This window comes from Apteryx mantelli, chromosome 25, assembly GCF_036417845.1.
Source record: "Apteryx mantelli isolate bAptMan1 chromosome 25, bAptMan1.hap1, whole genome shotgun sequence".
NCBI lineage: Eukaryota > Metazoa > Chordata > Aves > Apterygiformes > Apterygidae > Apteryx > Apteryx mantelli.
The window spans coordinates 4,394,603-4,419,987 of record NC_090002.1 but is presented as its reverse complement, the minus strand read 5'-3'; the positions used below and the strand labels follow the sequence as shown (position 1 = coordinate 4,419,987).

The following is a 25,385-nucleotide window of genomic DNA, read 5'->3' as shown; positions in this document are numbered from 1 at the left end:
CTTTGCCCTACAGATCAGTTTGTCAAAGTCTGATGCCACCTGATTTCCTTTCACTCCATCATTGTCAGCCTTACTTTGACCTGTGTGGTCATAGAAAAGACTTAGCTCCTTCCACACGTGAGAGTTTGGTATTGCTGCTGCAAGAAGAGACTGGGGAAGGGGCAGGAGATGGGGAATACCATGCAGATGCTACAACAGGGCCAGCTCATCTGAGTATGTTTTGCAAAACGGGTCAGAGATGGCAAAAGTGGTTCTCAGATGGGCAGTGAGGATGAACAGTGCCTGGAGAAAACCATAGGAGGGAAGTCAAAGATAGGGACAGTGTGGGAGGAGATGAATGTGAAGGGATGGGAGAAAGGAAGACAAAATGAGGAATAGCATCACAGAGGAGACTGAGACCACCAGGGTCACAGCACACAGAGCAGGGGACAATATTCAGAACTGGTGGAAAAAATTTCTCAAAGAAAAACTGTGGTATTCACTGTTGTACAGGATCATCTGATCAGTGTGCCCAAATTTTAGCAAGACACAGAACAGAAATCATGAAGACAGGTTTAAAAATCATGAGATTAAAACCCCAAATCACTGCTGCATTTGTGCTTTACTTTATGATCCCCAGCTGGTCAAAGGGAGGTCAAGGTGGAACTTTTCTATAGTTACAGGGTAAGAAACTGTTTTTGTCCACATAAATTGGAGTGGAATATTGCATCTCCCAAAGACAAGAGTAAACATGCTTGTGACCAGGTTCATCTTGAGTCTTTGAGAAACTTCAAACCAGGACCAAGAGACTGGGCACACATGCTTGCAAACATGTCATATTCGTTTAGTGTTGGCAAGAAAGGCAATTCCTTTTTCAAAATTTTGACTGTGAAGGAGACAGGTGTTCAACATGAGCAGCGTAATCCAGGCTGGAAGAAGAGTGCATTGCAGTGGGGACACTACAAAGGTCACAGAGAGGGTTTGAGATGTTTTGGGGAGCCACGGTCACTGGTGGCTGTGCAAGCTTGTGTGGATGCCTGAGCTCTCTCCCTCCCTGTCTCTCCCCTCTGGAATCTAGAGAAAATTGCTCCCATAATTAGGCCTCCGACAGCATAAACAGCACAGGGTCGTCTCTTTAATGTGTGTGAGCAGGTCGTAACCTGCCTCTTTGCAGTATGCAAGCCGCCTGGCAGGCTGGGCTATTTGTCACTTGGGGGCTGTGATTTGGGGTAATTGCTCCTTTGATTGCTGATTTCCACATGGGAGGGAGTGTTGTCCAGGAGACTAGAGCGCTCGCCTGGAGGGGAGATGTTTCAGTACGGCATCCTCAGCCTGCTCCCAACATCCCACCAGGCCTTGCCGACTCCTCTGTGGGGGGCTGTCTGTCCTCACCTCCCTGGAGCTCCTGTCTGCCCCGTGCTTCAGCCAGCAGGACTCCACACGTGTTCCCAGTTATATGTGCCTTTTAGCTTGTTTCCTGGCAGCTGTTTGCCTTTATGCTCGCGTGCCTGGGTGTGTTTGTGGGACCCACACCCGCTTGCCAGGTCACTAAATAGGGCTGGGACCTCCAGGATTAGCAGCACGAGGACTAACAGCTTGGATCAAGGCCAGACTTGCACTCCTGGCCTCCAAGCAGGGTGGCAGGGAGCCATGTTTGCTGGCAGGACACATGCTGGGCGAGCTTGTGGCTTCTCAGCACCGTGGACAAAACGGAACATGAGGGAAAAACAGTTCTGCGGGGGGGTGTCACGGTTTCCCTGGGCACCATCTCTGAGTGACTCGAGAAGCACAAAGCATTCTCCAGCCCTGGAAAAAGCAGCCACGACCCCCTGTTGCTCCTGCCTCTATCCTTGGCCCTGTCACACTGAGACTATGCCATGCCACTGGCTTACCTCTATCCTCCAGCTCATCTCTCTGCTATCCTTACCTCCTTCCTGGGCAGTCAGGGCAGCCCAGCTTCTCTCCCCCAGGTGTAGAGCTCAGTGCTGAGCTGAGGAGCGGGCACAAGGGGAGGCACTAACCACATCCACTTCACTCACTCCATCTTCCAAGGCAACTGCGAGTGTTGCTGAGATCCAGGATGGGCTGTGCTAACTTGCACGTTTGTGGAGATTGGTGGATGGGAGTTGTCTGCGTCCATGCACACAGGCAGGTGGCTTCACTTTCCTAGTGCGGTATATGACAGAGGTGTGCATGCAGTTCTGGGAATGTGGGCTTTGGAGGCTTGCTGTGGGCAGGACAGCAGGACAACGACTGCATGATGCTGGGAGCGGTAGCCAGGTATCCCAGGCAAGGGGACATGACTGTCCCATGCCTCCGAGAGTATGACAGGAAAGGATAGGTCTTTTGGGGTATACTGCCCAGCAGGAGGGGTGCCCACCAGGAAGAAATGCCTGCTTCCATGTCGTTAGCTGCTGGGCCAATTCATGCAAGAGACACAAGACACAATGAGTTCCCTCAGTGTACAACTCTTTCACTGTCCGTTGTCACTTGGCAGCCTCTCTAGGACTTGGTTCCCTCCTCTGTCCCTCTCCCTCCCAGACTCCTGGCAGGCAGACTCTAGTTAACTGCATCTCCAGAAGCCAAATCCTAGGAAATTCACTGAAATGGCTCCTTCATTTCTGTTTAAAAGGGGACAATAACACTTTAAGTGTTATCACCAGTGTGACTTCCTCTGAGACATCTCTTCATTTGTTCCTTCCCTGGGAAAGACTGAAGCAATGTTTCCAAATATCTCTGCAAAAAATGACTAAGTGGTGGCATTCACTTATGCCCCTAGTGTACAGGGGAGTAGGGAGCTGCTCTTCCAGCAGTGAATGTCTGTTCTGTATCACAGGAGCTCCACTCCAGGCCTGTTCAGGTCTAGGACTTCAACTCAGGTCTGTCTTTAAGATAGACAGACTTGATTCAGCTGTATGCCCTACTGTTCTGTTCTCCAATGGAGCTTATACCATTATGAGATAGGGGTTGGGAGGAAGAGGGAGCTCTGGATTAAAAGTGGCTGGTGGAAGAGGAAGAAAAGGGTCAGGTGGAAGGGGAGGATGGGAGCTGGAGTTGGCTAGCTTGCTTTGGAAAGCTCGCACGTTCAGTGGGTTTTGAATTCTGCTTCCCCCTCCCGCTCCAGTGATTTCTGGGAACATTCCTCCAAGCTTTGATCTGCATTCCCAATACACTCCAAGTTGGAACAAACTCATGGCTTACCAGCTCATGGTTGCTGTGGTTGAGTTACCACAGGCTCCCACCCCTCCTGTATCTTGGGCTTCTTGGTCATGCTACAACTTTCATGGCACACCCAAGGGATGTTTATTGGGCATGATTGCTCATGTCATGTGCTCAGGCAACATGATGATGCTCTTATCATTCACATTAGGAGGCAGGAACATTGCCCATTGGCAGGACAGGACAAACATGTATGTCCATATCCTGGTGGAATTTTCCCCTTGCCAAATCTTCATTGTGCTTGTCAGTCTATCCCTTTGATCTCTTGCTCTAGTTCATTTCTCAAGCACTTACACTGTCAAGGCAGAATCTGTGCTCAGATAAATTCTCTGCGCTCCTGTCTAAACAGTGTCATCACGCCTAGACCTTGCCATCTCCTGGAAACACAAGGGACCAAGGGCTCCATATTATGCTTGAGTTTGTTCTCATGTTTGTGTAAAACAGGAATGAAGCCAATTAAGTCATACAAGTGAAAACATGGTATATTTGAGAAAGGACTCAGACTTGGACTCTCCCTTCCCACACAGGAATCTGCAGCTGGTCCTACTTTGGTATCACCTGGAGGTGTTTCTAACATGGTCTTTATTGCCTTACTACATCACTGAGGAGGAGACTATGCAGGCTTGTTCTTAACTCTGCTCTCCATGCCCCCACCAAATGCCTGTTCCAACTCGATAGATTGATGGCATTTTTTTCTCTTGTTTATGGTCTTCAAGCCAGTTTTCAACCCACACAAATGTTCATATGCAGGCTAGTTTGGATTAATTTGTCAAATAAAATTTAATAAGACACAGCTCCTTAGTGAACAATCCAATACAGGACACTAAATGCATTCACTCCATCCCCTTATAATATAAGCTGTCAAGGTTTTCAGGGGAGATTTGCTCCCTCCAGATCTTCAGTGTTGCTTTGACTTCTTACTCTACTATGGGGCCCCACTTGTAATACCTCAGAACAGAGCTAGTCATTTGGAAGGGAGTTTTGCAGAAAATCAGGGTGAGATATACTCACTTGCAAGGATTTTTGAGATACTGAACACTACCCTTAGCCCAAATGGCAAAGAAAAGGAACTAAAGTCTCTAAAATTTTCACAACATTTTAAACTTGTTTTGGGCCAAATCCATAACTTTGCTTCATCATTTAATGTGCACAAGGGAGAACCCTGCAGATGCCCTTTTCTCATGTCCCACCTGTACTTTGGCCAATGCCTGCCTCCACGCCATGCCAGACTTCACAGAGGTGACGCTGGAAGGCTTCCTCAGGAGTTATCCTCTGACCCTCCCTGTGGTGTCACATGCACTGATTTGGTGACCAGTGTTTTCCTCTGCTGAGGAGGAAATGTCAACCAGGAGGACAGAATATCCCAGATAGATAAACCATGGCAATTCCTCTTGTCACTAACAAGTTGGAGGTGAGCCACAGCAGTGTGCTCAGTCATAGTGTCCTGGTGCCTTCTCAGACACAGGAGTTAGGTAGTGTCCTGGAGGGGAGCAACAGTTCCCAAACATTCAGAGGAGCTGCAGCTCACAGGAAGATCAGTACTTCTCACCCACAGGCAGGCTATCTGGGAATGGAGCACCATGCCAGGTGAGGCAGCTGCCAAAGGAATGGTGATGACTCTCCAAGTTTTGGCATGATGAGGCAGGGTCCTGATGCCTTGCAGAGATGGTCGGAATTGCACAAGGTCACAGTCCTGCAAGTGTCTGTCCCTCTACCGGAGACTTCTGCAGTCTGCTCTGTCACAGCAATATCAGGACACCTACCAAAGTTCTTCTCCCAGGAGTGCCCTGCTCCAGACATGTTATTCCACTGCTCCAAGAAAGGCATTTCCCTGTGGTGCCAGCACACTCAAACATTGCCCAGAAATCCCAGCACCCCTTGACACAGCAAAGCTATCATTTCAGAAAGAGTCATGTCCCAGACTCAGTATTACTGAAGTGCTGCTTCTCATGGGAATGACACCCAGACCGTCATTCTATGGAGTGACACCCTGTGCTGGACAATACCCCAAAAATGGATGTCACAGATGTCCATGAGCTGAAGTGAGTGGCTCCAACACCAGGCAGGGGAATACTGATACAATGCTGATGCTCTGTAACCCATCGTGGCTCCACTGGCCCTTGCACCCACATGGGAAGAGGATGAGGAAGAAGGGGGTCTTCTCTGTGGGAGGGGAGGAAGACGGGGCTACTCTGGCCCCGTTCCCGATGCACGTGTTGGCATTTTGTTTCATTTTGCTCTTATGCTGTCGTTTGGCCTCCAGTCCATTATGTCACAAGAGCTGCATGGGATAGGGAATAGTCTGCAAGGAGAGGCTGCGGTGTGGATCATGAGCCTGCTGTTACTGAATCGAACTGAATGCACAAGCAAGGCACACCCCATGACGGTGAGTCCCTCTGCCCCCAGGGCCTCATAAGAGGCAGGTGAAAGAGCCAGTGGCTGGGAAGGGGTCTGATCTTGCCGCTGTGCCCTGAAGCAAGAGGTGAATGGCAATGAACACCTGCCTTTGGCTGCAGTTTCTCTACTTGGCACCAAGCACTTGTGTTTGGATTCAAAGCACGGTAACAAAGCCCTTGCCGGTGAACACATTTCAACATGTTATTATTCCCAGGCCGGCTTTCAAGATCCTCTTTCTATTCCTTCTGTACTGATTGCTCTTGTTTCTCTTGGCTCCCAGCTCTGGCTTTTCAGGCTTCATTAACTGGAATTTATTAGCAACTTTAAACAATCTTCCTGCTGCCAGAAAGAAAGAAAGAAAGGAGAAAAAAAAAAAGAAAGAAACAAAGAGGAGTCATACTAAACTCCACGCTGCTCCCTGTCTGTGTGAGGCCCATGTCTGAACACCCCTCTACCAGTGGAACTGGGACAGGCTTTATTCGGAGTGATGAGTCGGTGAGTGCCTGCGCTGGGAACATGCTTGCTTCCCGCAGTGCCTCTCTTGTCCACTCTGAGCACAGTTTGCTCTGTTTCCCCATTGAAGCTAGTGGCAGGGTGGTGACAGAGAGCAGAGGAAGTCTTGAGAGACAGAAATGCACACTGACAGACAGCCATCAGAAAGCCACGTTCAGAGGGCAGTCATCGGTGACGTTGCCTCTTCAAAGTTGGCTGAAACCGAAGAATCTGGTCTCTTCGGAGACCTGGAGCTAGAGTGCTGATTGCATCCATAACACCTTCTTCAGCAGCTCAGAGTGAAAATTAATGACTAACAGGATCTAGAGGACCTAGGGCACCTGAAAGGCTCATTCTTGTCACCGAATGGATAGGCAAATAGAGGCATTGGTGAGGAAAATTGCTTTACCAAGACCATACAGTGAGCAAATGGTAGAGCTGGAGAAGTCCTAGTGTCCTCATCTGTGCTGTAACTACAAAGCTGCCTCTGATCCCTTGTGAGACATGGCCATTTTGTCTGCAGAGAGGAGCTGAGCCAATAAGGACATGGCCTTGTGGGGCCACAGGCTGACTGGACACAGTGATGTGGCCTGGCTGATTGCTTCATTGTGCAGTCTCCTGCTAAAGAACCACTACTGTGGTCTAACTTGCTCCTCTGCATCCCCCACTGCCCAGCAAGGGTGAATGCAGAGGACTGCCACACTTGAGGCTCAGGTGAATTCAGCATGGCCAGATGAGCTCCACAGCAACCTGAAGGAGTAGGTGCTTGAAGTGGCACGTTTGTCCTCAGTGTCCATGGGACACGCATCTAACTCCTTTAGCAGTATTATTTCCCCTTCCATTTATTCCTGTTCCTCACTTGAAGCCCAGATGACCAGCTTAATGTACAAGCTGAGCCCTGAGCCCAGCTGATCTCTGACTTTCATGAAACTCCACATATATGGGGAGCCTCAAGTGGTGCTAAAATAGATGTACAGAAAAAGGAGGCATTATTAAAGGTGATGTTAAAAAAACATCTCTTCTCTAAGCTCTAAGCTCTTGACCAAGAGCTGTTGGAGATAGATCTGGCAGCAACAGAACAGGAGAGAGAAATTATGAGCAGCTTGTGGAGGAGGAATGTGGACTTTCTGGGACTTTCAAAGAAGATGAGGGACAGATCACATCCGTATATGTTCAAGGGCCAGGGATGACAGGGAGTCTTAGGGGTGTTTCTGAGTATTAGAGGAAGAAAAAGTGCTGTCCCTAACAAACAATAGTTTCCAGGGGACCTGAGGAGAAGATCTGAAAATCTGTGTTGAAGTTGACAAATATTTTTGACTGAGGAAAATGTAATTTTTTTCCAAAATGTACAAGCATTTTTTTTAGGCATCTTTGGAACAAAGCTTTTCATCTTTCACTTTGAAATACCATTTTCTTTTCAAGTTTGACCCAAAGTGAAACAATAAATGTTAAGAAGTAACCTGAAAATGAAACAAAATATTTTGTTTCAGGGCAAATGAACTGTTTTGCATTGACCAAAGCCCCAGATCACCAGTTATACCTCACCCTGAACTGAATTTTGCAATTTTTCTCTTCACTTGCTGAGTCCTTGAGCCTGTTACCCAATTTATCAAGGATGTACCAGCGAACACAGGAGGGCACAAGGCAGGCTGGGGCTGGAAGGTTACCCAAATGCCTGGAGTTGAGAAACCTGCTGAAAGGAGGTTTCCATCTGACTGAAGATGAGTAATTGCAGCAAGAACAGTCTTTTTTAGCTCCATCTCCCAGACCTCCTAGTAAGCACTTCACTCTGCCAAAATCAGCTTACTCCCTTCTCTTCTGCCCTTATCTGCCCCCATCCATCCCCTATCACTGCAGCCCACAATTCCAAACCAGTCTTGCCCCAGTTTGCACCATTGTTACCCACTCTGATATGCCCTCCAGTCTCACTTCTGCTATTAGTGTCTTCAAGCCTCTTCCCCAGGTCTGAAGGGGCTGCAGCAGAGCTGCCTTCTTTCTCGTAAGCCCTTCTTGGCCCAGAAATGAGGCAGGCTCACAGGACTTCTTCCTCCCCAGGAGGCACTAAGACTGAGATACATGGATGGTCCCTCATTTTTCAGCAGGGCTTTCTGGCCTTTGCTGCCTCAGTGTGCCCTAGCGTGGGCAGTTCTGCCATGGTGGGAGTGAACAGAAGGCTTGGTCTCATGTGCTACATGTCACCCTAAAGGTGACATGTTGATAAAAGAGAATATGTTCAGGATAGACGAAATATGCAGAGATTTTAGCTGTGAAACCTGAAAAAAATTCTGTTGAGGGTATGCAAGCAGACAGGGCTTGTAAACAGCCAAATTTTGGTCAATTCTTGTGGGACTGCCCATCCTTACACAAAAGGTACTCCCCTCCTGAATGTGAAGGTCCTGATGTAATGTTTTGGGATGAAAGTTTGGTACAGTTATAAGTGACATGACAGGTCTAGGTATAATATTTATCTAGATGCTGTTGTTGAGAAAATCACTTTTAATTCCTGATATTACATAAAAATACTTCCTTACTTCATTAATTTCATATCAATTACTTGATTTCCATATGTAGGATCACTATATTATTGCTGTCAAATTCAAGCATGAACTTGGATATGCATGGGCATACAATGTTGCAGTTTCTATTTCTTTTCCTAATTATGGTGTTTTTTCCTAGTCAAATACCTTTCCTTTCCAAATGAGGAAATGTGGCATTTTGAACCTCTAGTAAAATGTTCTCTAACAAATTCCAATTATTTTTCAGATTTTCCTGTTTAAATTTTTCCTCATAGTCTGTTTCATTCATAATTATTTTTGGCTGTGGGAAGCTGGCTCTTTTGGACTCTAGGAATATTTATTCAGTGCTGGTTGAGACTGTTCTGTTTGTACATGACATGTAATCAGGACTTGATTGCTTGCAGCAAGACAACTGTTAATTGTATACAACAGGGAGTACAGTCTCTGTGTGTGAAAAGCAGTACTATCCCAGTGAATGCTTTGGGTGTCCACACCGGTTTCAACACAGATGTTGAAAAAATGGAAAGGAAAAGATTCCAAATGGATGCAAGGTCTTGAAAATCCATCTTCTGTGTGTAGCTCAAGCTGCAGAGCTAAAGAAGAATGAAAAATGACTCCTGCACAGTCTGCAAATGCCAAATGGTAAAGGGCATGCTGGTAGCTGGAGCTCCTTATAAGCAGCCCAAGGCAGAGCAAGGTCTAATGAATAGAAGCTATAGGCAGATGAAGACCAAAGGGGATCAAAACAAATCTTTTAAAAGTTAAGAAATTTACCACTGGGGTAATAACAGGCTCTTTCAGTCCAGCCTGGACAACTGCTCAGCACAATTCATGAGCAGCTTCCTTGGCCAAGGTTTCCTGGTCTGTCACAACAGGATCAGCACAGGCAATCCTCAATGTCCCAGGCCTTACGAGCAGACCTTTTATCTCATGCACCTTTCCTTCTGCCCCATGCTTTTCCATTTCCCAGGTGGTGAGCTGGGGAAGATTATCAACTCCAGCGGCTGTCAGCTGCAGCCCATTTGAAACTAATAACTGTTTGCCTGATTTGATAATTATGAGACCTGACCTGTTCTGGAAACAATGAAAACTGGTGTCTGGTCTGGTTTCTTTAGGCAATACTGAGTGTTCAGAGAAGCAACTTTGCCTCTGTGTATGTGTATCCACATATGTACGTGCACACATGTGCAAACTCTTCTAAAGGCGCACACAGGACTTTGCTTGTGACTGTGCCGTCTGAGTGCTACACACAGTTACACAGCACTGAAGCTCATAGCAGTAAGGTGTTAGGCAGAAGAGGAGCAGATCAACACCATAATATGTGCATATCAGTGGCATTACACAATATTATGGGATGCTTCTGATTCAGGGTCACTCAGCTGCCTTCACAAACATCGACACAGGTAGCTGAATGCATGGGATAGTGCTGTTTATTGGCTCTCTGGGAGATGGAAATGCCTCTATTCAGGGTAGTGCAAATTCCTTTTCTGTAGGAAATTCTGACATTTTGGAAACTAACATTGCTGAAATGTCAGTGCCTTTTGTGAAAGTGGTTGCAAGGAGTGATTCAGTAAAGTCAGTGTTTCATTTAGACTCAGGTTAAACAGTTGTAACTGTTATAGATACACTAAGTTTACAACACATCCATCAAATGCAGAATTAGCACTAGCATTTCATTCTATGTAATAATAGTGTTTTGAAGAAACTGCATTTTCCAGCAGAAACTGTTGTGTTGAAAGGAGCAACAGCATGAGAACAACACCTGGAGGTATTTCTCGTGGTCAAGTGGAATAAGACCTTATAGGTGCAATTTACCTATGCAGAAATGGCCATCTTAAATCTTCTGCTCTCCAGGCTCCTATTGTGATTTGAAAAGTGGCTTCTTTTCCCAAGGGATTCCAGTGGTTTCTGATGCTGCTGGTTAATTTCACACTTTCAGAAGTGGGGCCACTCCTTCACTGACACACAGCCACATGCCGATTCCCTGGGATTGCTGCTGTGTCTGAGTGTGCCTGCCCAGACTGCTGTACACACTGGTGCGTGACGAGACACCCCAGCCTCTGGAGCAAATGCTACTTTTTTTGTACTTCCATTGCCCAGGCTCATTGCAGTCCCAATTGCAAAGTGACCAGGAATTGACATGTCTCTGGACTACAGATGGCTGTGAAGAGACCCTGTATGCAGAAAGGTGAATGAAGCTACTTGTTTGTCTGGCTCTGTTCTGCGGTAAGGTGTTAATTTTTTGCCCCCTTTGGCGTAATGGATTGGCACCTCTTTTCTTTTGGCATCTGACCTGTGCCCCTAAAGGTATTATCCTACAACTCCAGCAACAATTAAACCCTCTTCCAGCTATGCAGCCCCCTTCCATCCCAGCCTTTAACTCCAATGACAGACAACACTGGGGGCTGTTACCAAAGCCACAGGCACCTCTCCAGCTTGCTCCCACCTGACCATGCCCTGCTCTGTGTGGTTGCTCTATACTTACAGCTCCTCCAGGAAGCGCAGGTGGTGGAGAGTCCTGGGCTGCAGCCAGCTAATGTTGTTCATGCTCAGATCTCTAAAAAGGAAGAAAGACAGAAATCTCTGATCAGTTACTTTTAGTTATTTCATAGAATAAATTCCTCTGCCAGGCTGTGTGTCACTTTGCTGCTGCTAAGGGAGAAAACATTTCAGAGAGAGAAGCCCTTTCAAGCTTCATCATTAGCATCTTATCACAGGCCAAGCTCTGCCTGCAACATCAACCTGCAAAGTGGATGGAAGGAAGTAACCACAGTGAAGTAATCACTTCTTCAGGGTGGTCTGCTTGAGTTTCTCCAGGTTAGAGAGCAAATTATGACAATTCCTAAGAGCACAATGAGTATTAGTGTCTCACACATCCTGGGACTGGACAGGAAGCCCAATGATACTGGAATACTACACTGTCTTTGGGCCTCAAAGCATCTTCCTGTTGTGACTAGTCATGCCAACCTTCACAGACAGCTCTTCCAGGGAATTGTTACACAGATGCTTTTGAGGAGACAGCAAGCTGTGGAAGAAGGGATGCATCCTATAGAACAGGCCTGCTCTAAACTGGAAAAACTAGAGGACAACACCAAGAATTAGGGCCTTAAGCCTGCTCTGTGGGTGACAAGGTCTAAGTTTAGGGTGTGGGGGGAATCTATCTGATTGTGCTTGTCTTAATCTTTGTGGTCTCCAGCTAAAAGCTCACTTTCTATTTGCTTAGGGTCTGATAAACTCTCAGTGACGGAGATTGTGCAGGGACCCAAAGGGTCCAGGACATCTGCTGAGTCTCAAACACTTAGCCCATACAAAATCACTGTGTGTTGTCTACAGCAGGAGCCAGAATTCTGGGGCTGTCGTGGTCTCAGGATATAAAGACAGACAGCCCCCTCTCTTGTAATGTAAGAATAAGGAGGCACAAGATAAAAATGAATGGATTTTACTTTACTCCTTCTTCCAGTAAATCTCATGAGCCTAAGGGAAGACATGACCCACCAATGTCAGTGGGAATCTGTCTTGGAGTTGTAACCACCTGAGGATGGATAAATGCATGGAGGAAGGGGGTTTACACCAAGGGCAAGAACTGAGACTAAGCTAGAAGCATGAAGGAGGAAAATGTCCCTCAACAAAACCCAACCACATCAGAGGGAGCTCTCCAACCTGGCTGCTGTCTTCACAACACACTGACATTTTAACTGAGACCCTGAAGACTTAACACAAGACACTGCAGCATTACTAGTGCTTCAAAGGTCACATATCAAATGCCCTGGAGCATCATGCTTTGGGCCCTGAGTCAGAAATCACTTCAATGGAAAATAGGTTTATTGAAAAAATATTCTAATTGATTTGTGTTCTTTAGCTAGACAATTCCAGAGTTTTGCTAGTAATGAAATTTAAAACTTTTTTTTGGGGGGAGGGAGGAAGGAACTTTGTAGTTTTGCATAGTTTTCCACAAAAAACCAAACATTTTGACTAGAACCCTTTGGCACTGATGGGTACTGGATACACCTATGGAGGGTATAAAACCTGCCACCACATTTCATTTGGAGGCATGTCCTGTGACAAAACCTGACAGTTTTATGAGCTCTATTTTAAGAGATTCCTGTCAAAGTTTATCTTTCTTTAAAATATTCTCATCTCCAAAAATATGGCAGAAAAATCCCCAAGTGGTCTATGAGAATTTGTAATTCTGTTGTCAGAATGAATGCAAAATAAGATTATTGCCTGTAGTGTTTGGTGTCCAATGCTGTGCTTTACATTTGGGTAATACTATGATATAATAGAAGGGTTGAAGTATTATTTTGTGCAGCTTCTATTTTTATTTTTAAATCCCTAAGGGCTACTTAGCACCCATTAAAACATCTTTTTTTTTCTACATCAAAGTGTCTCCTGTTTATGTTGTAATGAATCAGTCTGATGTTTTGACATGTTGTGAAACAATGTAAAAATAATGAAAAATAACATGAAATGAAAGACTATGAAACAAAACACAGACCTGAAACATGAAATATCTGCTTGAAATTCTGAGACTTATTCCCTAAGTTGCCTTCTGCTGGCAATTAAGAGAATACAGTTTGCTCACCACAGAAGCCACTTTTCAAATCACATAGCATTGTGATTTGGGTGTCCAGCCCTTCCTAGGTACAATGGGGACGGTAATCTGTCCCACAGCCTGAGCTGGTGGGGAGAGGTCACACAGGGACATGGCACTTAGCATCAGTCATACCCTGCGGCACAAAGGTGCACAGTGTGCAGCTGGTAGTAATGAGGAGGACAAAGATGTTTCAACCCCCTCTTTCCTTCCTAGTAAATCCGTGTCTCCAGACAAAGCTATTCCCATTGATCAGTACCTACACTGCCTAACGAGAAACAAAATGCACTGGTTTCTTGAGAAATATTCCTAAAGGTAAAGAGAGAAATGCTGTCATCCCATCACTCCATCAGCCTCACAACTTCACAAGTTTTTTCTTTCAGTGGTCTGCTCCCTTCCCTCATCCTTTTGCATTAATTCTTCCGTGTGATGTCAGAACAGAGTAATTTCCATGGGGCCCCACACCATCACCTCTGGAGTGGTGGACATCACAGCTGGCTGGTGTGGTGGAGTCCTTGGACTGGCTGTGGCATGAGAATAGAATGGAGGGGATGGAGCAAGGTCAGATGGTGTGAAGGAAGACAGAGTGCCTCTGAGGCTGGAAGTGAACTTCCTGAGCTTGGTCCTGGACCCAGTGATTTTCCTAGTCACTAAAGTATGAGATGTTTCTCCACAGACTGTCCATGCTTGTGTGAAAGCTGAGGCATAGAATTCCTGCCTGAAGTGGTGTGGGAGTAAATGTTTGACTTATTGCTCATGTAAAGATGTTGTTGACTTATTGCTGTATTTTCCCAAACTCATGCTTTTCCTCTTAGTAAAGTTTCTTATGTTATGTACATCCCCAGTGCATGCAAGAGTGGAAATACTTCCTGTCAAGGTAATCAGGGAAACTATTTATCTCTTTGAACATTGAGGGGTGGTTACTTGAGCCAGCCTCATTTAGTTCGTTTTAAGGGGAACCCATGGTATTTGAACCTGGCTTCCTCCTCTGCCCCCCCTGAAACATCTGGCAGAAGGATTATGGATTCATGGACTACATGGAGCAGGGATTCCTGTGCCCTTTCTCAGCTCTGTCAGTTACTTTGGCTTTTCAAAATAGGTCTCTCTTTTGAGTGACTAGCATCTACTGAAGTCAAATGAATGCTGGCTTACTCATATCTAAGCATGGCTATCGTCATTTGCACTGCAGAAGTAACCACGCAGATGGGGACCGTGCTGAAGCAAGTATTATACAAAGTCACAGAAGACATAATCCAGATCTCGAAGTCCCTTAAACCTAAAAGGAGTCAGAAAGGTAGGAGAGGAAACAGGGTGGTAAAGCTTTACGCTGGCTTGCAACCTAAGACCGGCAAAGGAACTGTCCAGTCTCTTGCCTTTGATTTCAATGCCCTACTCATGAGACCACACTGCATTGGCACTTACAACACTGGGACAAGCCATCCCTATCCTATCCCAAATCTCTCTGTTCCTCTTTCTCCAACTATTGGCCTGACTGTCGTCCCTGCAAGCTGTCAAATAATGGCTGGAAACCTCTCATTGTCAAATTATTTTGTGTGGCTGTGGTCTGAAATGCTGACAGTAGAGGGACACAAATTCCCAGAACTGAAACCCTGTTCTCAGCTCACCCACAGTTACCCATAAAACAATGTTTTTTAAGGCCTCTTGCATTAGGTGTTCAAATTACCTATGTTTTTCAATGGCACTGCACCAAAGCCATCATGGCTATAATTAGTGTGATTTAATACCCCCCCCCTTCCCTAACTAATTCTAAACATTTATTGTAAGCATTTCTAACTTGTACCTGCAAGAAAACTGAGACACAGTTCATGGAAACTGAGCCCATGTGATTCAGCTTCAGACCTTAAAAGTCCGCTGGCCCTCGAGGGGTTCCTTAAAATACTTGCTTTGATGTCACCTTCTTTCATGAACAACCTTTGATTATTAGCTGATTAGCTGGTCTTCTTTACCAAAAAATGATATGACACAGACCATGCTTTGGGTGCTCCAGTAAGATCATCTGTCATGTCTCTACCAATGCTACAGGATGGTTGCCACAATGTTTTAGGTTGTGGGTAATAAGAGCCTCAAAGATCAAAAGAATTTATCTTTAGCATAATTGCTCAGGCAGGTGGGATGCCAGCTGTTATGGTGGTACTCTGAAATATGCAGCAGTGGATGTCTCTGCAGGGAGCAGAACAGTGTTAGCAGGCTCTGTCTAGCTCTGGTGAAGGCACCTACGGTCTGCGTAGAAGGGCATGCTCTTATGCCAAAAGGGAAGTTTTAAAGTTACAATATGTGGGCCTGCCTGAAGGGCATCTTGTGATCCTTGTCTAAGATAGGCCCAAGTGATCCCCCCCAGGATGTACCTCTAGGAGCAGGGGGACTTGATGTGTCTCATTCAGATTTTAGGGGTCTAAAAGCTAGCTGCTGAAGTGGGATGAAATGACTGCTCTGCTCATCACTCCCAAAATTCCTGATAAACCACTTCCCAGGCCACACACAAAGTGTTTCCTCAAAGATGCATCCTAATATGAATTACCACAAACAGAGGTCAGCAGACCTGAAGTAAAACAGGATGAAGCCACACTGGAGCAACACGACGAGATTGGAGCTGCTCCATCAGGAATGTTTAAAGATGAAATCTGCAGTGATATGGTTTCAGCTAAGGACAGGCATATATCCTGAAAGACAAATGTGCATCTGGTTCAAGATCTGCAAAGTGCATATGACCAGATAAATGATGGTCTCCTGGAGGCCATCACATGGCTGGAATATTTGTATCTGGGATACAGAGAGAGCAGCTCCTTGCTATGGCTCAATGAGTATATTCCCAAGCCACTTCTTTGTACTCCAAAAGGGTAGAAAGCCTGATCATTAGCTCCAGTCCCCTAAGTGCTCTCCACAGGTCCCTCTGTCACTTGGCTCTACCAGCAGCCTGTGTTGTCCTGCTATGAGAGAAGGAGGAAGTAGCTGCCTTCAAGCAGACCTTTGCTCTATAATGTCTCTGTGAGCTGAGGGTGTGGTTAGAGGGGCAGACCTCCAGGGACTTAGCAGGGGGTACACCGGCTTCCCCACTGTTCCCCCTTGGTGATATCCCATACAAGTGGCGATAGCTGGAAATCATGGCAGATGTTGCCCAAACCACTGGGTGGATCTTCACAGTGTTTAGGAAAATGGACCTTATGCTCTTCCTTTGTAAGGAGACAAGGTTGCCCCAAAGAACATACCTGACTACTATCCTTGGGTTTTGAGTCTACAGAAAACTACTAAGCATCCCAAATGGTGACTGTCTTCTCAAGCTCCACATTGAACCACTATACCAATATCTTTGCATTTTCCAGGAAAACCAGGATATTCATGTGGTCCTGTTCCAGCACAGACTCAATAACTCTGGCCTCTTTCAGTGCTGGTGCTGAATGCATGGGTTTCTGGATCATGAGACAGAGCTTCCTCATGCTCAGGCAGTTGAGTTTGTAAGATGACTGTGGGGAGAAGCTAATGACTTGATATACTTTTGAATAATTAATTGCACAATTATAGCACTAAGACCTCCTGGTTCTGGTCCAGCAGCCTGTTTTCTGTGGGAGATGCACAAAACTAGAGCAAAATTCTCATCCTTGTCCCAGAATGGTACAACATTGGACCCATTCTTGCAAGGCATGGAGAACTCTTGTCTTGCTGAAATCACTAGAAGATGAGCAGTGTCTCTGTCTGTCTTCTGGCCACTCTCATTCTTATTAGCATCCAACAAAAAATGTACAATTACATGAGCTTTAAAAAAGAAGCCCAAAGGCAATAAATGATGGTTTTAGAAATTCTTCAGACTGTGCTAGAGTGATTCATAAAGTTTCTTCTTATCTCCTTTTCTCTTTATCTTGAAATCTCTGAGGTTACCACCAAATGCCTGAATTGCTTGGGGTAAAGTTGGGGCTGCAGGTAGAATGATTCTTGGAACCATAGAGCTACCTGAAATTTTTCCTAAAAGCCTGCAGGTTGAAAATTACACTAAGGCTAGTCTCCATAAAGAAAAGGAGAAAGGGAAGATAAACAGATCAAAGCAATAAGAGCTCATTTGCATTACACCATATCTGGAGGCATCAGCCATGCTTCAATCCCATATCACTGCAATAGGCAAGAGCAGAACGTGTTTCTACTCCCACCTCTCCATGTTTGAAAATAGATCAGTCATCTTAGATCATCCCCCATGTGTAGGCCCTATCCAAGATCTCCACAATGTTTCAGTAATAAAGACTCCACCAAGGCCAGTTTGCCTGGGTGAGATCAAGCCCATCCCTACACGAGCAGGTCTTCAGAAATCTGCTCTGTGCAGGGACCTACGGCAAACATAGACCTCATACAGCACTGAGTCCTCCACTTCCAGCTCCTCTTGTAGCTGTCCTGACTCTGCACTGTGTTATGTGCCCTCCAAGCATGAAAGCAGAAAGGGGCTGAGCAGAGGAAGCAGAGCAGTTCTGCCCCTGGGAACAATTAACATGAGAACACCAAGGAATAATGTTTAGGAATCATCTGCCAGGCCAGAGCTGTCAGTGAATACCATCTCATCCCAGGGCCTGCAGGGTCTGCCATGGGAAGGTCTGGCCCTAGAAAGCAGAGGAGAAAGCAAGAAGGTGTGGGGATACACACCAAAGGAGAAGATAGAATGGTAGGTCACTTGGCAGAATAGACTGCAGCCACTTGGGAGCAGGCATGGCTGAAAGGCAGAAAGGAGCTGCATCCAGAATACACTGTGCTGTGGGACAGAGATGAAATTCAGATCAGAATGTGAGTGCGTTTTTTCCAAAAAGTCAGAACTTGAATCTTGCTAAACATATTCATGGAGTCTTTTCTCTGGGGCTCCCTGTTGCTGGACAGCAACTGTCCTGGTTTACAGAGGAAAGTCTGCATGACGATAAAAGGGGAAAGCGTTTGTACTGTGACAATGCGGAGAGACGACTGCTTATCTTGCCAGATACAGCTTTTGTAAGCATGCTGGGGTTTGACATCCTCCAGCCTAGAAGACCACTGGAGTATTAGTGTCCTGGTACTTCCAGTGCCTTTTCGGATAAAGCTGCTTTGGCTGGAGTAAGATAGCATATCTCATATGCCAAGCCAAGGGGGCTGAGAAAAGTCTCTGGGGGCATAAAAGAACTCAAAGACTCCTTTCAACACCTCTGCTTTCACCTCTCAGATGGAGCAGCCAATGCAGCAGGCTGCTTTATGTAGGTTGCTGGGCAAGCACTGAATTTTCCTCTCTGATATGATTCTGTGAATTCACATTTCTGGTGGTGCGCATGAAACAAGCCCCAAAAGAATTGTTTTGGGTTGATCAAAATTCTTTAACAGAATTAAAAAAGAGTTTCTCCAGTTCTGACATTAAAACAATTCTCACAGAGAAGACATTCCAAACCAAAAGTAATTTGGAATAAAAATCAATACCTTTCTGTCCTGGAAGTGTCCAAACAGGACATTACTGCCTCTTTAAAACTTTATTTTTACGTTTTTGCCTCACATAATGGGATTCATAGTTGGCCAGTGTTTGGAAGGGGATTCAGCTTGAACCTTTTCCTTAGTGTGAGCACATCAAAAACACTAAAAGGAATTAAAAAAATAATAATGCTGGAAAATGAATGAGAACAAGGAAATTTTTTTAAGGAAGAAAAAATGGGTTTGCAGACAAATGTCCTTTCTGCCTATTGTATCCTTTGGAGGGGAGAGGGACATTTCTTCAGGCTTGCCCATAGCCCTGCAGCTTCCTGAGTTTTAGCAATGACATGGTGTCCACCAGGTCCCTGGAGAGACTCTCACATTCCCTTGTTTCTACCTGGGAGTTTGTTTCCTGCTCTTCTCCAGGTCTCTGCTGTGCTCAGGCTTCCCACTCACTGGACTCTTTGGGAACAGACCTAATCACTGTCAGGGAAGGTGCAATCTCCCTGCCCTAGCCCAGGTATCCTCTTAATCCAGTGCAGTTTCCAGGACAAGATAAATGCAGAGGCACCTTCATCTCTGCTGCCCAGCCAAAGCCTTTTGAAAGAGAGGTAATGGGCAGTAAATAGCAAGCAAATACAATTGGCGCATCTGTCACATTCCCCACGCAAATGTCCTTGAAATCAACTGAGTCATGGAAATAGTGTGCTTTCAAGTTGACAGCTTCTGCTTTGATTAAGGCAGGATATTTATGAAGAAAAATGTTGTGCTGAGGAACTCTTACCCTGCTCTACTCTGGGATACTAGCCACACTCGCCTGGGGGCTGGCTGAGGGACATTGTGTGATGTCCCAATAAGAGCAAAGTGGAAAGGTAGAAAGTGGGGCAAGGCAAGCCAAAGACGGTTGTAAGTTGCAAGGTTGTTCTAGAAAGACAGAAAATCCACAGAAGGTACTTGCCAGCAGTCTGGGGCTGTTCTGCAACCTGCAGTACCTGAGAAGGGAGCTTGTGTATTATAAACTGCCCTGCCTGCTCCAGATTTCTGCCCAGCACCTCCAAGAGGACCTCTACCGGCAGTTTACACTATTACATGCAATGTGCACAAGACTGATTTTTCTTTTCAGGCCACTAAAGGGCTTTGCAGCCTCCCTACTCGACTTGCATGGTGCATTGGGAGCATGCTGGTTGAGCAGCCATTGCAGCCCAAGAGATGGGAACAGAAGTGAATTGCTACAGAGATGTTCTTGGAAGAGTAAATGATCCTCCTGAAATGTATGGCTTGTTGGATTGTTCCAGAAAAGCTGATACTGAAGGAAGGGCAGACAAAGCACAGGAAGGGAACAAGATCTCTGGAACCACATTATGTAGAGATAAAGACACCAGGACTTCTCTACTTGGAAAAGTGATGTGTGAGGAGAGATGTGACAGAGAAGATGATGGTGGTTTGATGCACTAAAAGACTGTGTTTTAACTATATCTTATTGCTGCAGAATTTTGTAGAGGCCAGAACAACAAACCCACTGAAAAAGATACAAGTCAAATTAATGGAGGATAAATATACCAGTGACTATTCAAAGTGATTGTCTAATGCCGCATCTGGCTCAAGTGTGCCTAAACCAGTGATTCTTAGGAGCTGGGGGATGGGGGTCCAGCCAGACTGAGGGCAATGCTTTTCCTTGTTCTTTCCCCTGAAGTCCTAAGCAAAAACATGAGTTCTGCACAGGCTTTTACAGCCCTTGCTGAAGACCAAAGCACTCCCGTTTCATTGCTCTGTGTACCCAGTACTGGGGTTCAGTGTTTTTTTGGTTCGACCCAGAATGTTCTTTGCAGGAGGATTGTGCCAGGCATGGCAGATTAAGGCAATTTTCAGACCATGCACTTGGGGCCCAGCTAGATACCCATGCTTATTTCAGAGGACTTGCTGAGTGCCCTGGTTGCCCTCCTGTGAGCTGGCTGGAATGAAGCTAGCATGGATTGTGCGCACACCCCACAATCATGCTTCCAACTGCTTATCAGGGGCATATGCGCCCACTGCCATCCACATCCTCCTTTCCATTGCACAGGGTTTGCGCAAAGTGCATTTGTCCCCACATATCCTAGCAAGATACCAGCTGGAAATCTAAGGAGAAGCAGTATTTAAATTAGGAGAAAAAGCTCTCTGAATACTAAATTCCACATCTGCTTGAAAGATGAAAGCCCTGGTCAACTATTTCTAACATGCCCATAGTTAATTTGTGTACATTAGAGTCCCCCTGCACATCTGGCCTGGAGCAGACATCTCTGTCCTGTTTCTCTTCATTGCACACATCCTACCATCACTGCCAACTTCTGACTCCTCCCTCAGCTGTTTTGGGGAGTCCTGGACACTTGGTGCCCATGGTCTCCAGTTCCACTCCGTTCACTTTCAGACCTGCTGTATTGAGATGGCAGAGCCCTAGGCTGTTGGGGAGGAAATCACTAGCCTATAATTGACCAGAAACACAGGAAAACTTTCTGGTTTCTTCCACATGGAGGGGATCTGGCAGCATGCAGTTATTCCTGTTAGTTCTCTGGCTGGCGAGAAATCTGAGAAAGGATCTGGCAGGCTGTGTGGATCACACTCAATGTATAACTTCTACCTGTGACAAAGCTGCTCTGAGGTGGGTGCAGAAGCAGCCTGTTGCTGAGCTGGGGAAGAATCAGGGCAATGCACTATTCAAAGAGTGCTGGTCCAGGCTGCCTCTCCTCTTACAAGCTATATCTCCAGGGAGTTACACGAGTTCACATATGGCACAGAATCTGATCCCAAAGTCCTGGGATTGACCATTAAAGAAGTACACATGAACTAGAGGGCTCTCAAGGATCAGAGAGGTACTACTGAAGCTCTACAGATTTAGTGTCCATCATGAACCAGAAGAAACAGGAAAAATTTGGAAACATTTTACAGGAGAGAAATTCTGATATATTTTTTACTTGAAAATGTCAGAATGGCTGACTGAAATATTTTATGCTGATATCAAAACATTTCATTCAGTAAGTGCCAAGCTGTGTTAACACAATGTTTAATTACAAGTATCACCTACATATATTAACCTAAGGTTGAATTTTGAAAAATCAGAAGTAAAATGAAACCCAAATCAAAACAAAATCTTTCACTTCAGATTCAAACTGCTCCAATATATTTTCATTCAAAAATTTCAGCAATGTCTGCCCTGCCTAGAAATTTCTGGTTTTAACAAAGAGCAATTTTTCTTGTAGGAAACTCTTTCTCAAAGAAAGACTGTTTTCCTGTGCATTATAAACAGATCCCTTAGTGCTCAGGAGAAAGCTACTAGTATGGGATGTTCGGGGTGCAGGATACTAGGCACTACCACTGTGGGAAAGGTCTATGGCACCAAAGGAAAGACTGGTCTTGGTGCTTAGCTGCATTTAGGCACAAGAAGAAATACTGCCTGAGCAGCTGTTCCCCATCTCCCCCTGATGGAAAGATGGTGAGTTTCTTTCTTTATTTCATTTGCAAGCTGCTTTGAAGTAGCCTGTGTTATCTCCAGAGCTGTGAGTGCCCCAATTTGAGAACCCATGTGTCAGTATCAGGAGGTGACTCAAGTGTCAGAGAGAATACCAATGCACAAAAAAAGAGCTGGCATAGGGAGTAGGGCTTGGCATTCAGAGCCTTTCATATTGGCTTCCTCTCCTTCATGTGACCTCCTAGATTTTCCAAATTTGATGGCAATGCTGCAGCTACCATTTTCTCAAAGAACAGGAATCTAGATAACAGGCTATGGAGGCTTGCACCCAGTTTGGTACTTCTGGACAGACTCTTTAAAGTTCCTGGAAAAACACAAGAAATTTGTTGGCAAGGACTAATAGGAAAAGTTTAGATGAAAAGTCTGTGTCTTCCTGCTTCTGAATCCTCAGAGCAGGTTGTTAGCTCCAGTAATAACTGATTTCTCTCATTGAGAAAGTGGAAAAAGACCTTAGGTTAGAAGAAAATGAGCAGTTAATCTACCAGATGCAAGCTGATGGCTTTATGCCAAAATCCTTGACCTCACAGAATAGCTTCTACAGTATTTGTCAGAAAGCCCTCCGAAGATGGAGGATGTAGAACTCAAAGGGTTAAGATCCCAGGGGGGATTTATCTCAGGAAGGTTGTGTTGGTGGCAGGGACACTCCTGTGAGCACAGCCTGGCTTGCTTTGATTTGGTTTGCTTGGGTACAGCACCACTCTCCTAACCACTGTCCTCTCACCATCATGCTGCGTCCAATCCTGAACTCCCCCTGTGCCTAAGATTGTATTTCCCATAGTGGCTGCAGTGGTCTATTTAACCCAGCCAAGATGCTTTCCAGACTCAACACTTCCCAAGGACCCCTCACAAGCTATAAACTTTGCTTGGTCCTGTTTAGATTCTCACTGCTCTCATGACTGCTTTGCTGTGGGGTGGTCAGGATGGCAGCTAGGGTCCTGGCAAGGCCTGGATGCAACAAAGAGGAAAATAGGGCTGTAAGTACACAGTGCATGTAGAGACATATGTATGCATCTGTGACATGCTGTGGAGAATGTGTGTGCACCACATGTGTACTGAAAGACACCAGTCTCAACTTGCAAACAGACACTCCGGTAATGAGCATGGCCTCCTGGTCTCTAAATTGCTGTTCAAAAGCCAAGAGTTGTATCAGTCTGAGAGCTGGCAGGAGGAACCAAGGGAGGCAGTGCTCAGGCTTGGGAAATAGTCCTCAGAAACACTCATACTTTGGCCCTTGCCACATTTGGTTTGTAAAGACTTAGTGCTGCAAAAGACTCTGGTTAAATGGCACTTTCTAAACAAACCCAGCCACCATCACCAACCAGCAAGGACAACTCAGTGACGTAAACGACCAAAGAGCCAAGGATGTGTTCTTATGCCTGAAATGGGTTTGGAAGGCTGATTTCTGATGTCTCTGACACTGCTCTAACCAACTCTTATGCCAACTGTGTTGCAATGCTGGCCGACAAACATGAAAAGGAGGGCTGATATAAATTTTCCCATTTGGCTTGTAATGCATGATGAGATAAAGTTTCTTTTGCAACATTACTGCCTTGCTCTTACAAGCACTACTTTCAGAGCCCCTTTGTAAACCTGAGCTCAGGTTCATCCCTGCCTGTTAGCAACATGGAGTTGGGACCAGCACCTTCATTTCTGACAATGCTGGAAAATTGAGCCCAGATTTGAGAGTGCTGATTTAGCTCTCTAAAACCTGGCCTTTCTTGGCTATCCTGATTTGCAAGCAGAACAACAAATAATGGTAGCTCTTTCTTTGGCTTGAGTGGGCATCAGCCCCACACGCTGCAAGGACACAGCTCTCATATTGCCTGGTTTGGCTTTGAAATGGGTTAGAACTTATTCTGGGCTGCAAGTTTGGATGTGAGGCCTCAGGCTGCATCTCACTGTGGTGTTTTCACAGGCATCAGTCACCTGGGGACAGCGAGTACAGCTCCTGCCCAGGTACAGCACAAGCATCTGCACAAGCACAGACATCAGCAACGTGCTAGAGACAGGGAAGGTAGTTTCCTTTGCATCCTTGAGCTTTGTCCTTGGCGGAGGCTGTAGATGCCCAATGTTCACTACTGTTAGGTCAGGTTAAGATTAAGGAATTGATGCCTGTCCCTGCTGCTTTGGTGCGGAGGACCCTGAAAGCTCATGGATGTGGGTGCTAGACCCCTCTGCTTTCTAGGTGCTCAGTTTCCCACTGGCCTGTGGAACATGCTTCAAATGTCCTGGACAGCAGAAGAAGTGTTGACTTTAATGATTCAACAACTGCCAAAGAAAAGCACTGCTTTAGCTAAGTGTTCCCCCCAGGTTTTCACATGCACCTTCAAAGCTGGGGTCCAGCTGCCAGACTGCTGTACAGTGAGAGGCTTACAGGGGGGGGTTTATCTCCCAAGACACAGTCCCCCACCAGGGCAGGTTCTGAACAGCAGCCTCCTCATCCATCCAGCTTGGACCTTGTCTGCATTGACCTGCACTGCGGGCACAATTTAGTTACCTAAATAGAGACCCTGAGATACCTTAGAATTCACCTTGGCTTCCAGCCATCACTCTAGCAGTCTCCTGTGGGTCCTGTAATATATCTGCCCATTGTGTGGGTGTCTCAGATTCCCCAGGATATCTTATACTGCACTTAGAGCCTCTGTGTGGGCAACTGAATCCAACACCAAAAGAGCTTGGCGAATCTTTGGCCAAACAAAAAGCCAAGGTTGAGTTCAGTCCTGAGCTGACAGATAGACCTCTGAGTCATCTTTCTTCTCTTGCAAGCACTTTGGACCCAAGCAGACAGATCAGCAGGGTCCTCTTCCAAGCAGAATCACAGAGGGGCATGAGAGAGGTGGGAAAAGAGCTGACAGCTGTGAGGGGAGTCACTGCTCTGTGCCTGCATACTTTATCACTGCTGTCGTGAACACAGGCTAAGGTGCACTGTTACGCTGTGAGGGCTTGTTTGCCAGTGGTGAGATGTATCACAGGATAACGAAAGCTCCTAGTTGGCTGCCCTCCCACCAACAGGAAGTAAGTTGCAGAGCTACCCATCGCGACAGCGGGACTGCAGAACCTCTCTTAAGGTTTGCACTTGGCTTTTTTAATCTGATTTGTGTTACTGTTTTAGTCTTGGCTGTGAGAACGTGTCACAGAGATAGGGGGTTACCTGAGCAGTCTGGGATTTTCAAAGAAACTTAAGTAAGGCCCTGAAAATCCCAACCACATGGGAAACTGGGTTAAGTTTTGTCTGGGCCCTGCCTATCATCACGGTGGAAAT

At 45.9% G+C, this 25,385-nt stretch overlaps 1 protein-coding gene across 1 annotated transcript in view; it reads right to left on the bottom strand.

The window, feature by feature from the left end:
* Window positions 1-25,385, bottom strand: part of LGR6 (leucine rich repeat containing G protein-coupled receptor 6) — a 160,206-nt gene that overhangs the window by 93,787 nt on the left and 41,034 nt on the right. The window contains exon 2 of the mRNA XM_013961972.2: window positions 11,089-11,160. Coding sequence (XP_013817426.2) covers window positions 11,089-11,160 — 72 coding nt within the window. The remainder of the gene's footprint in view (window positions 1-11,088; window positions 11,161-25,385) is intronic.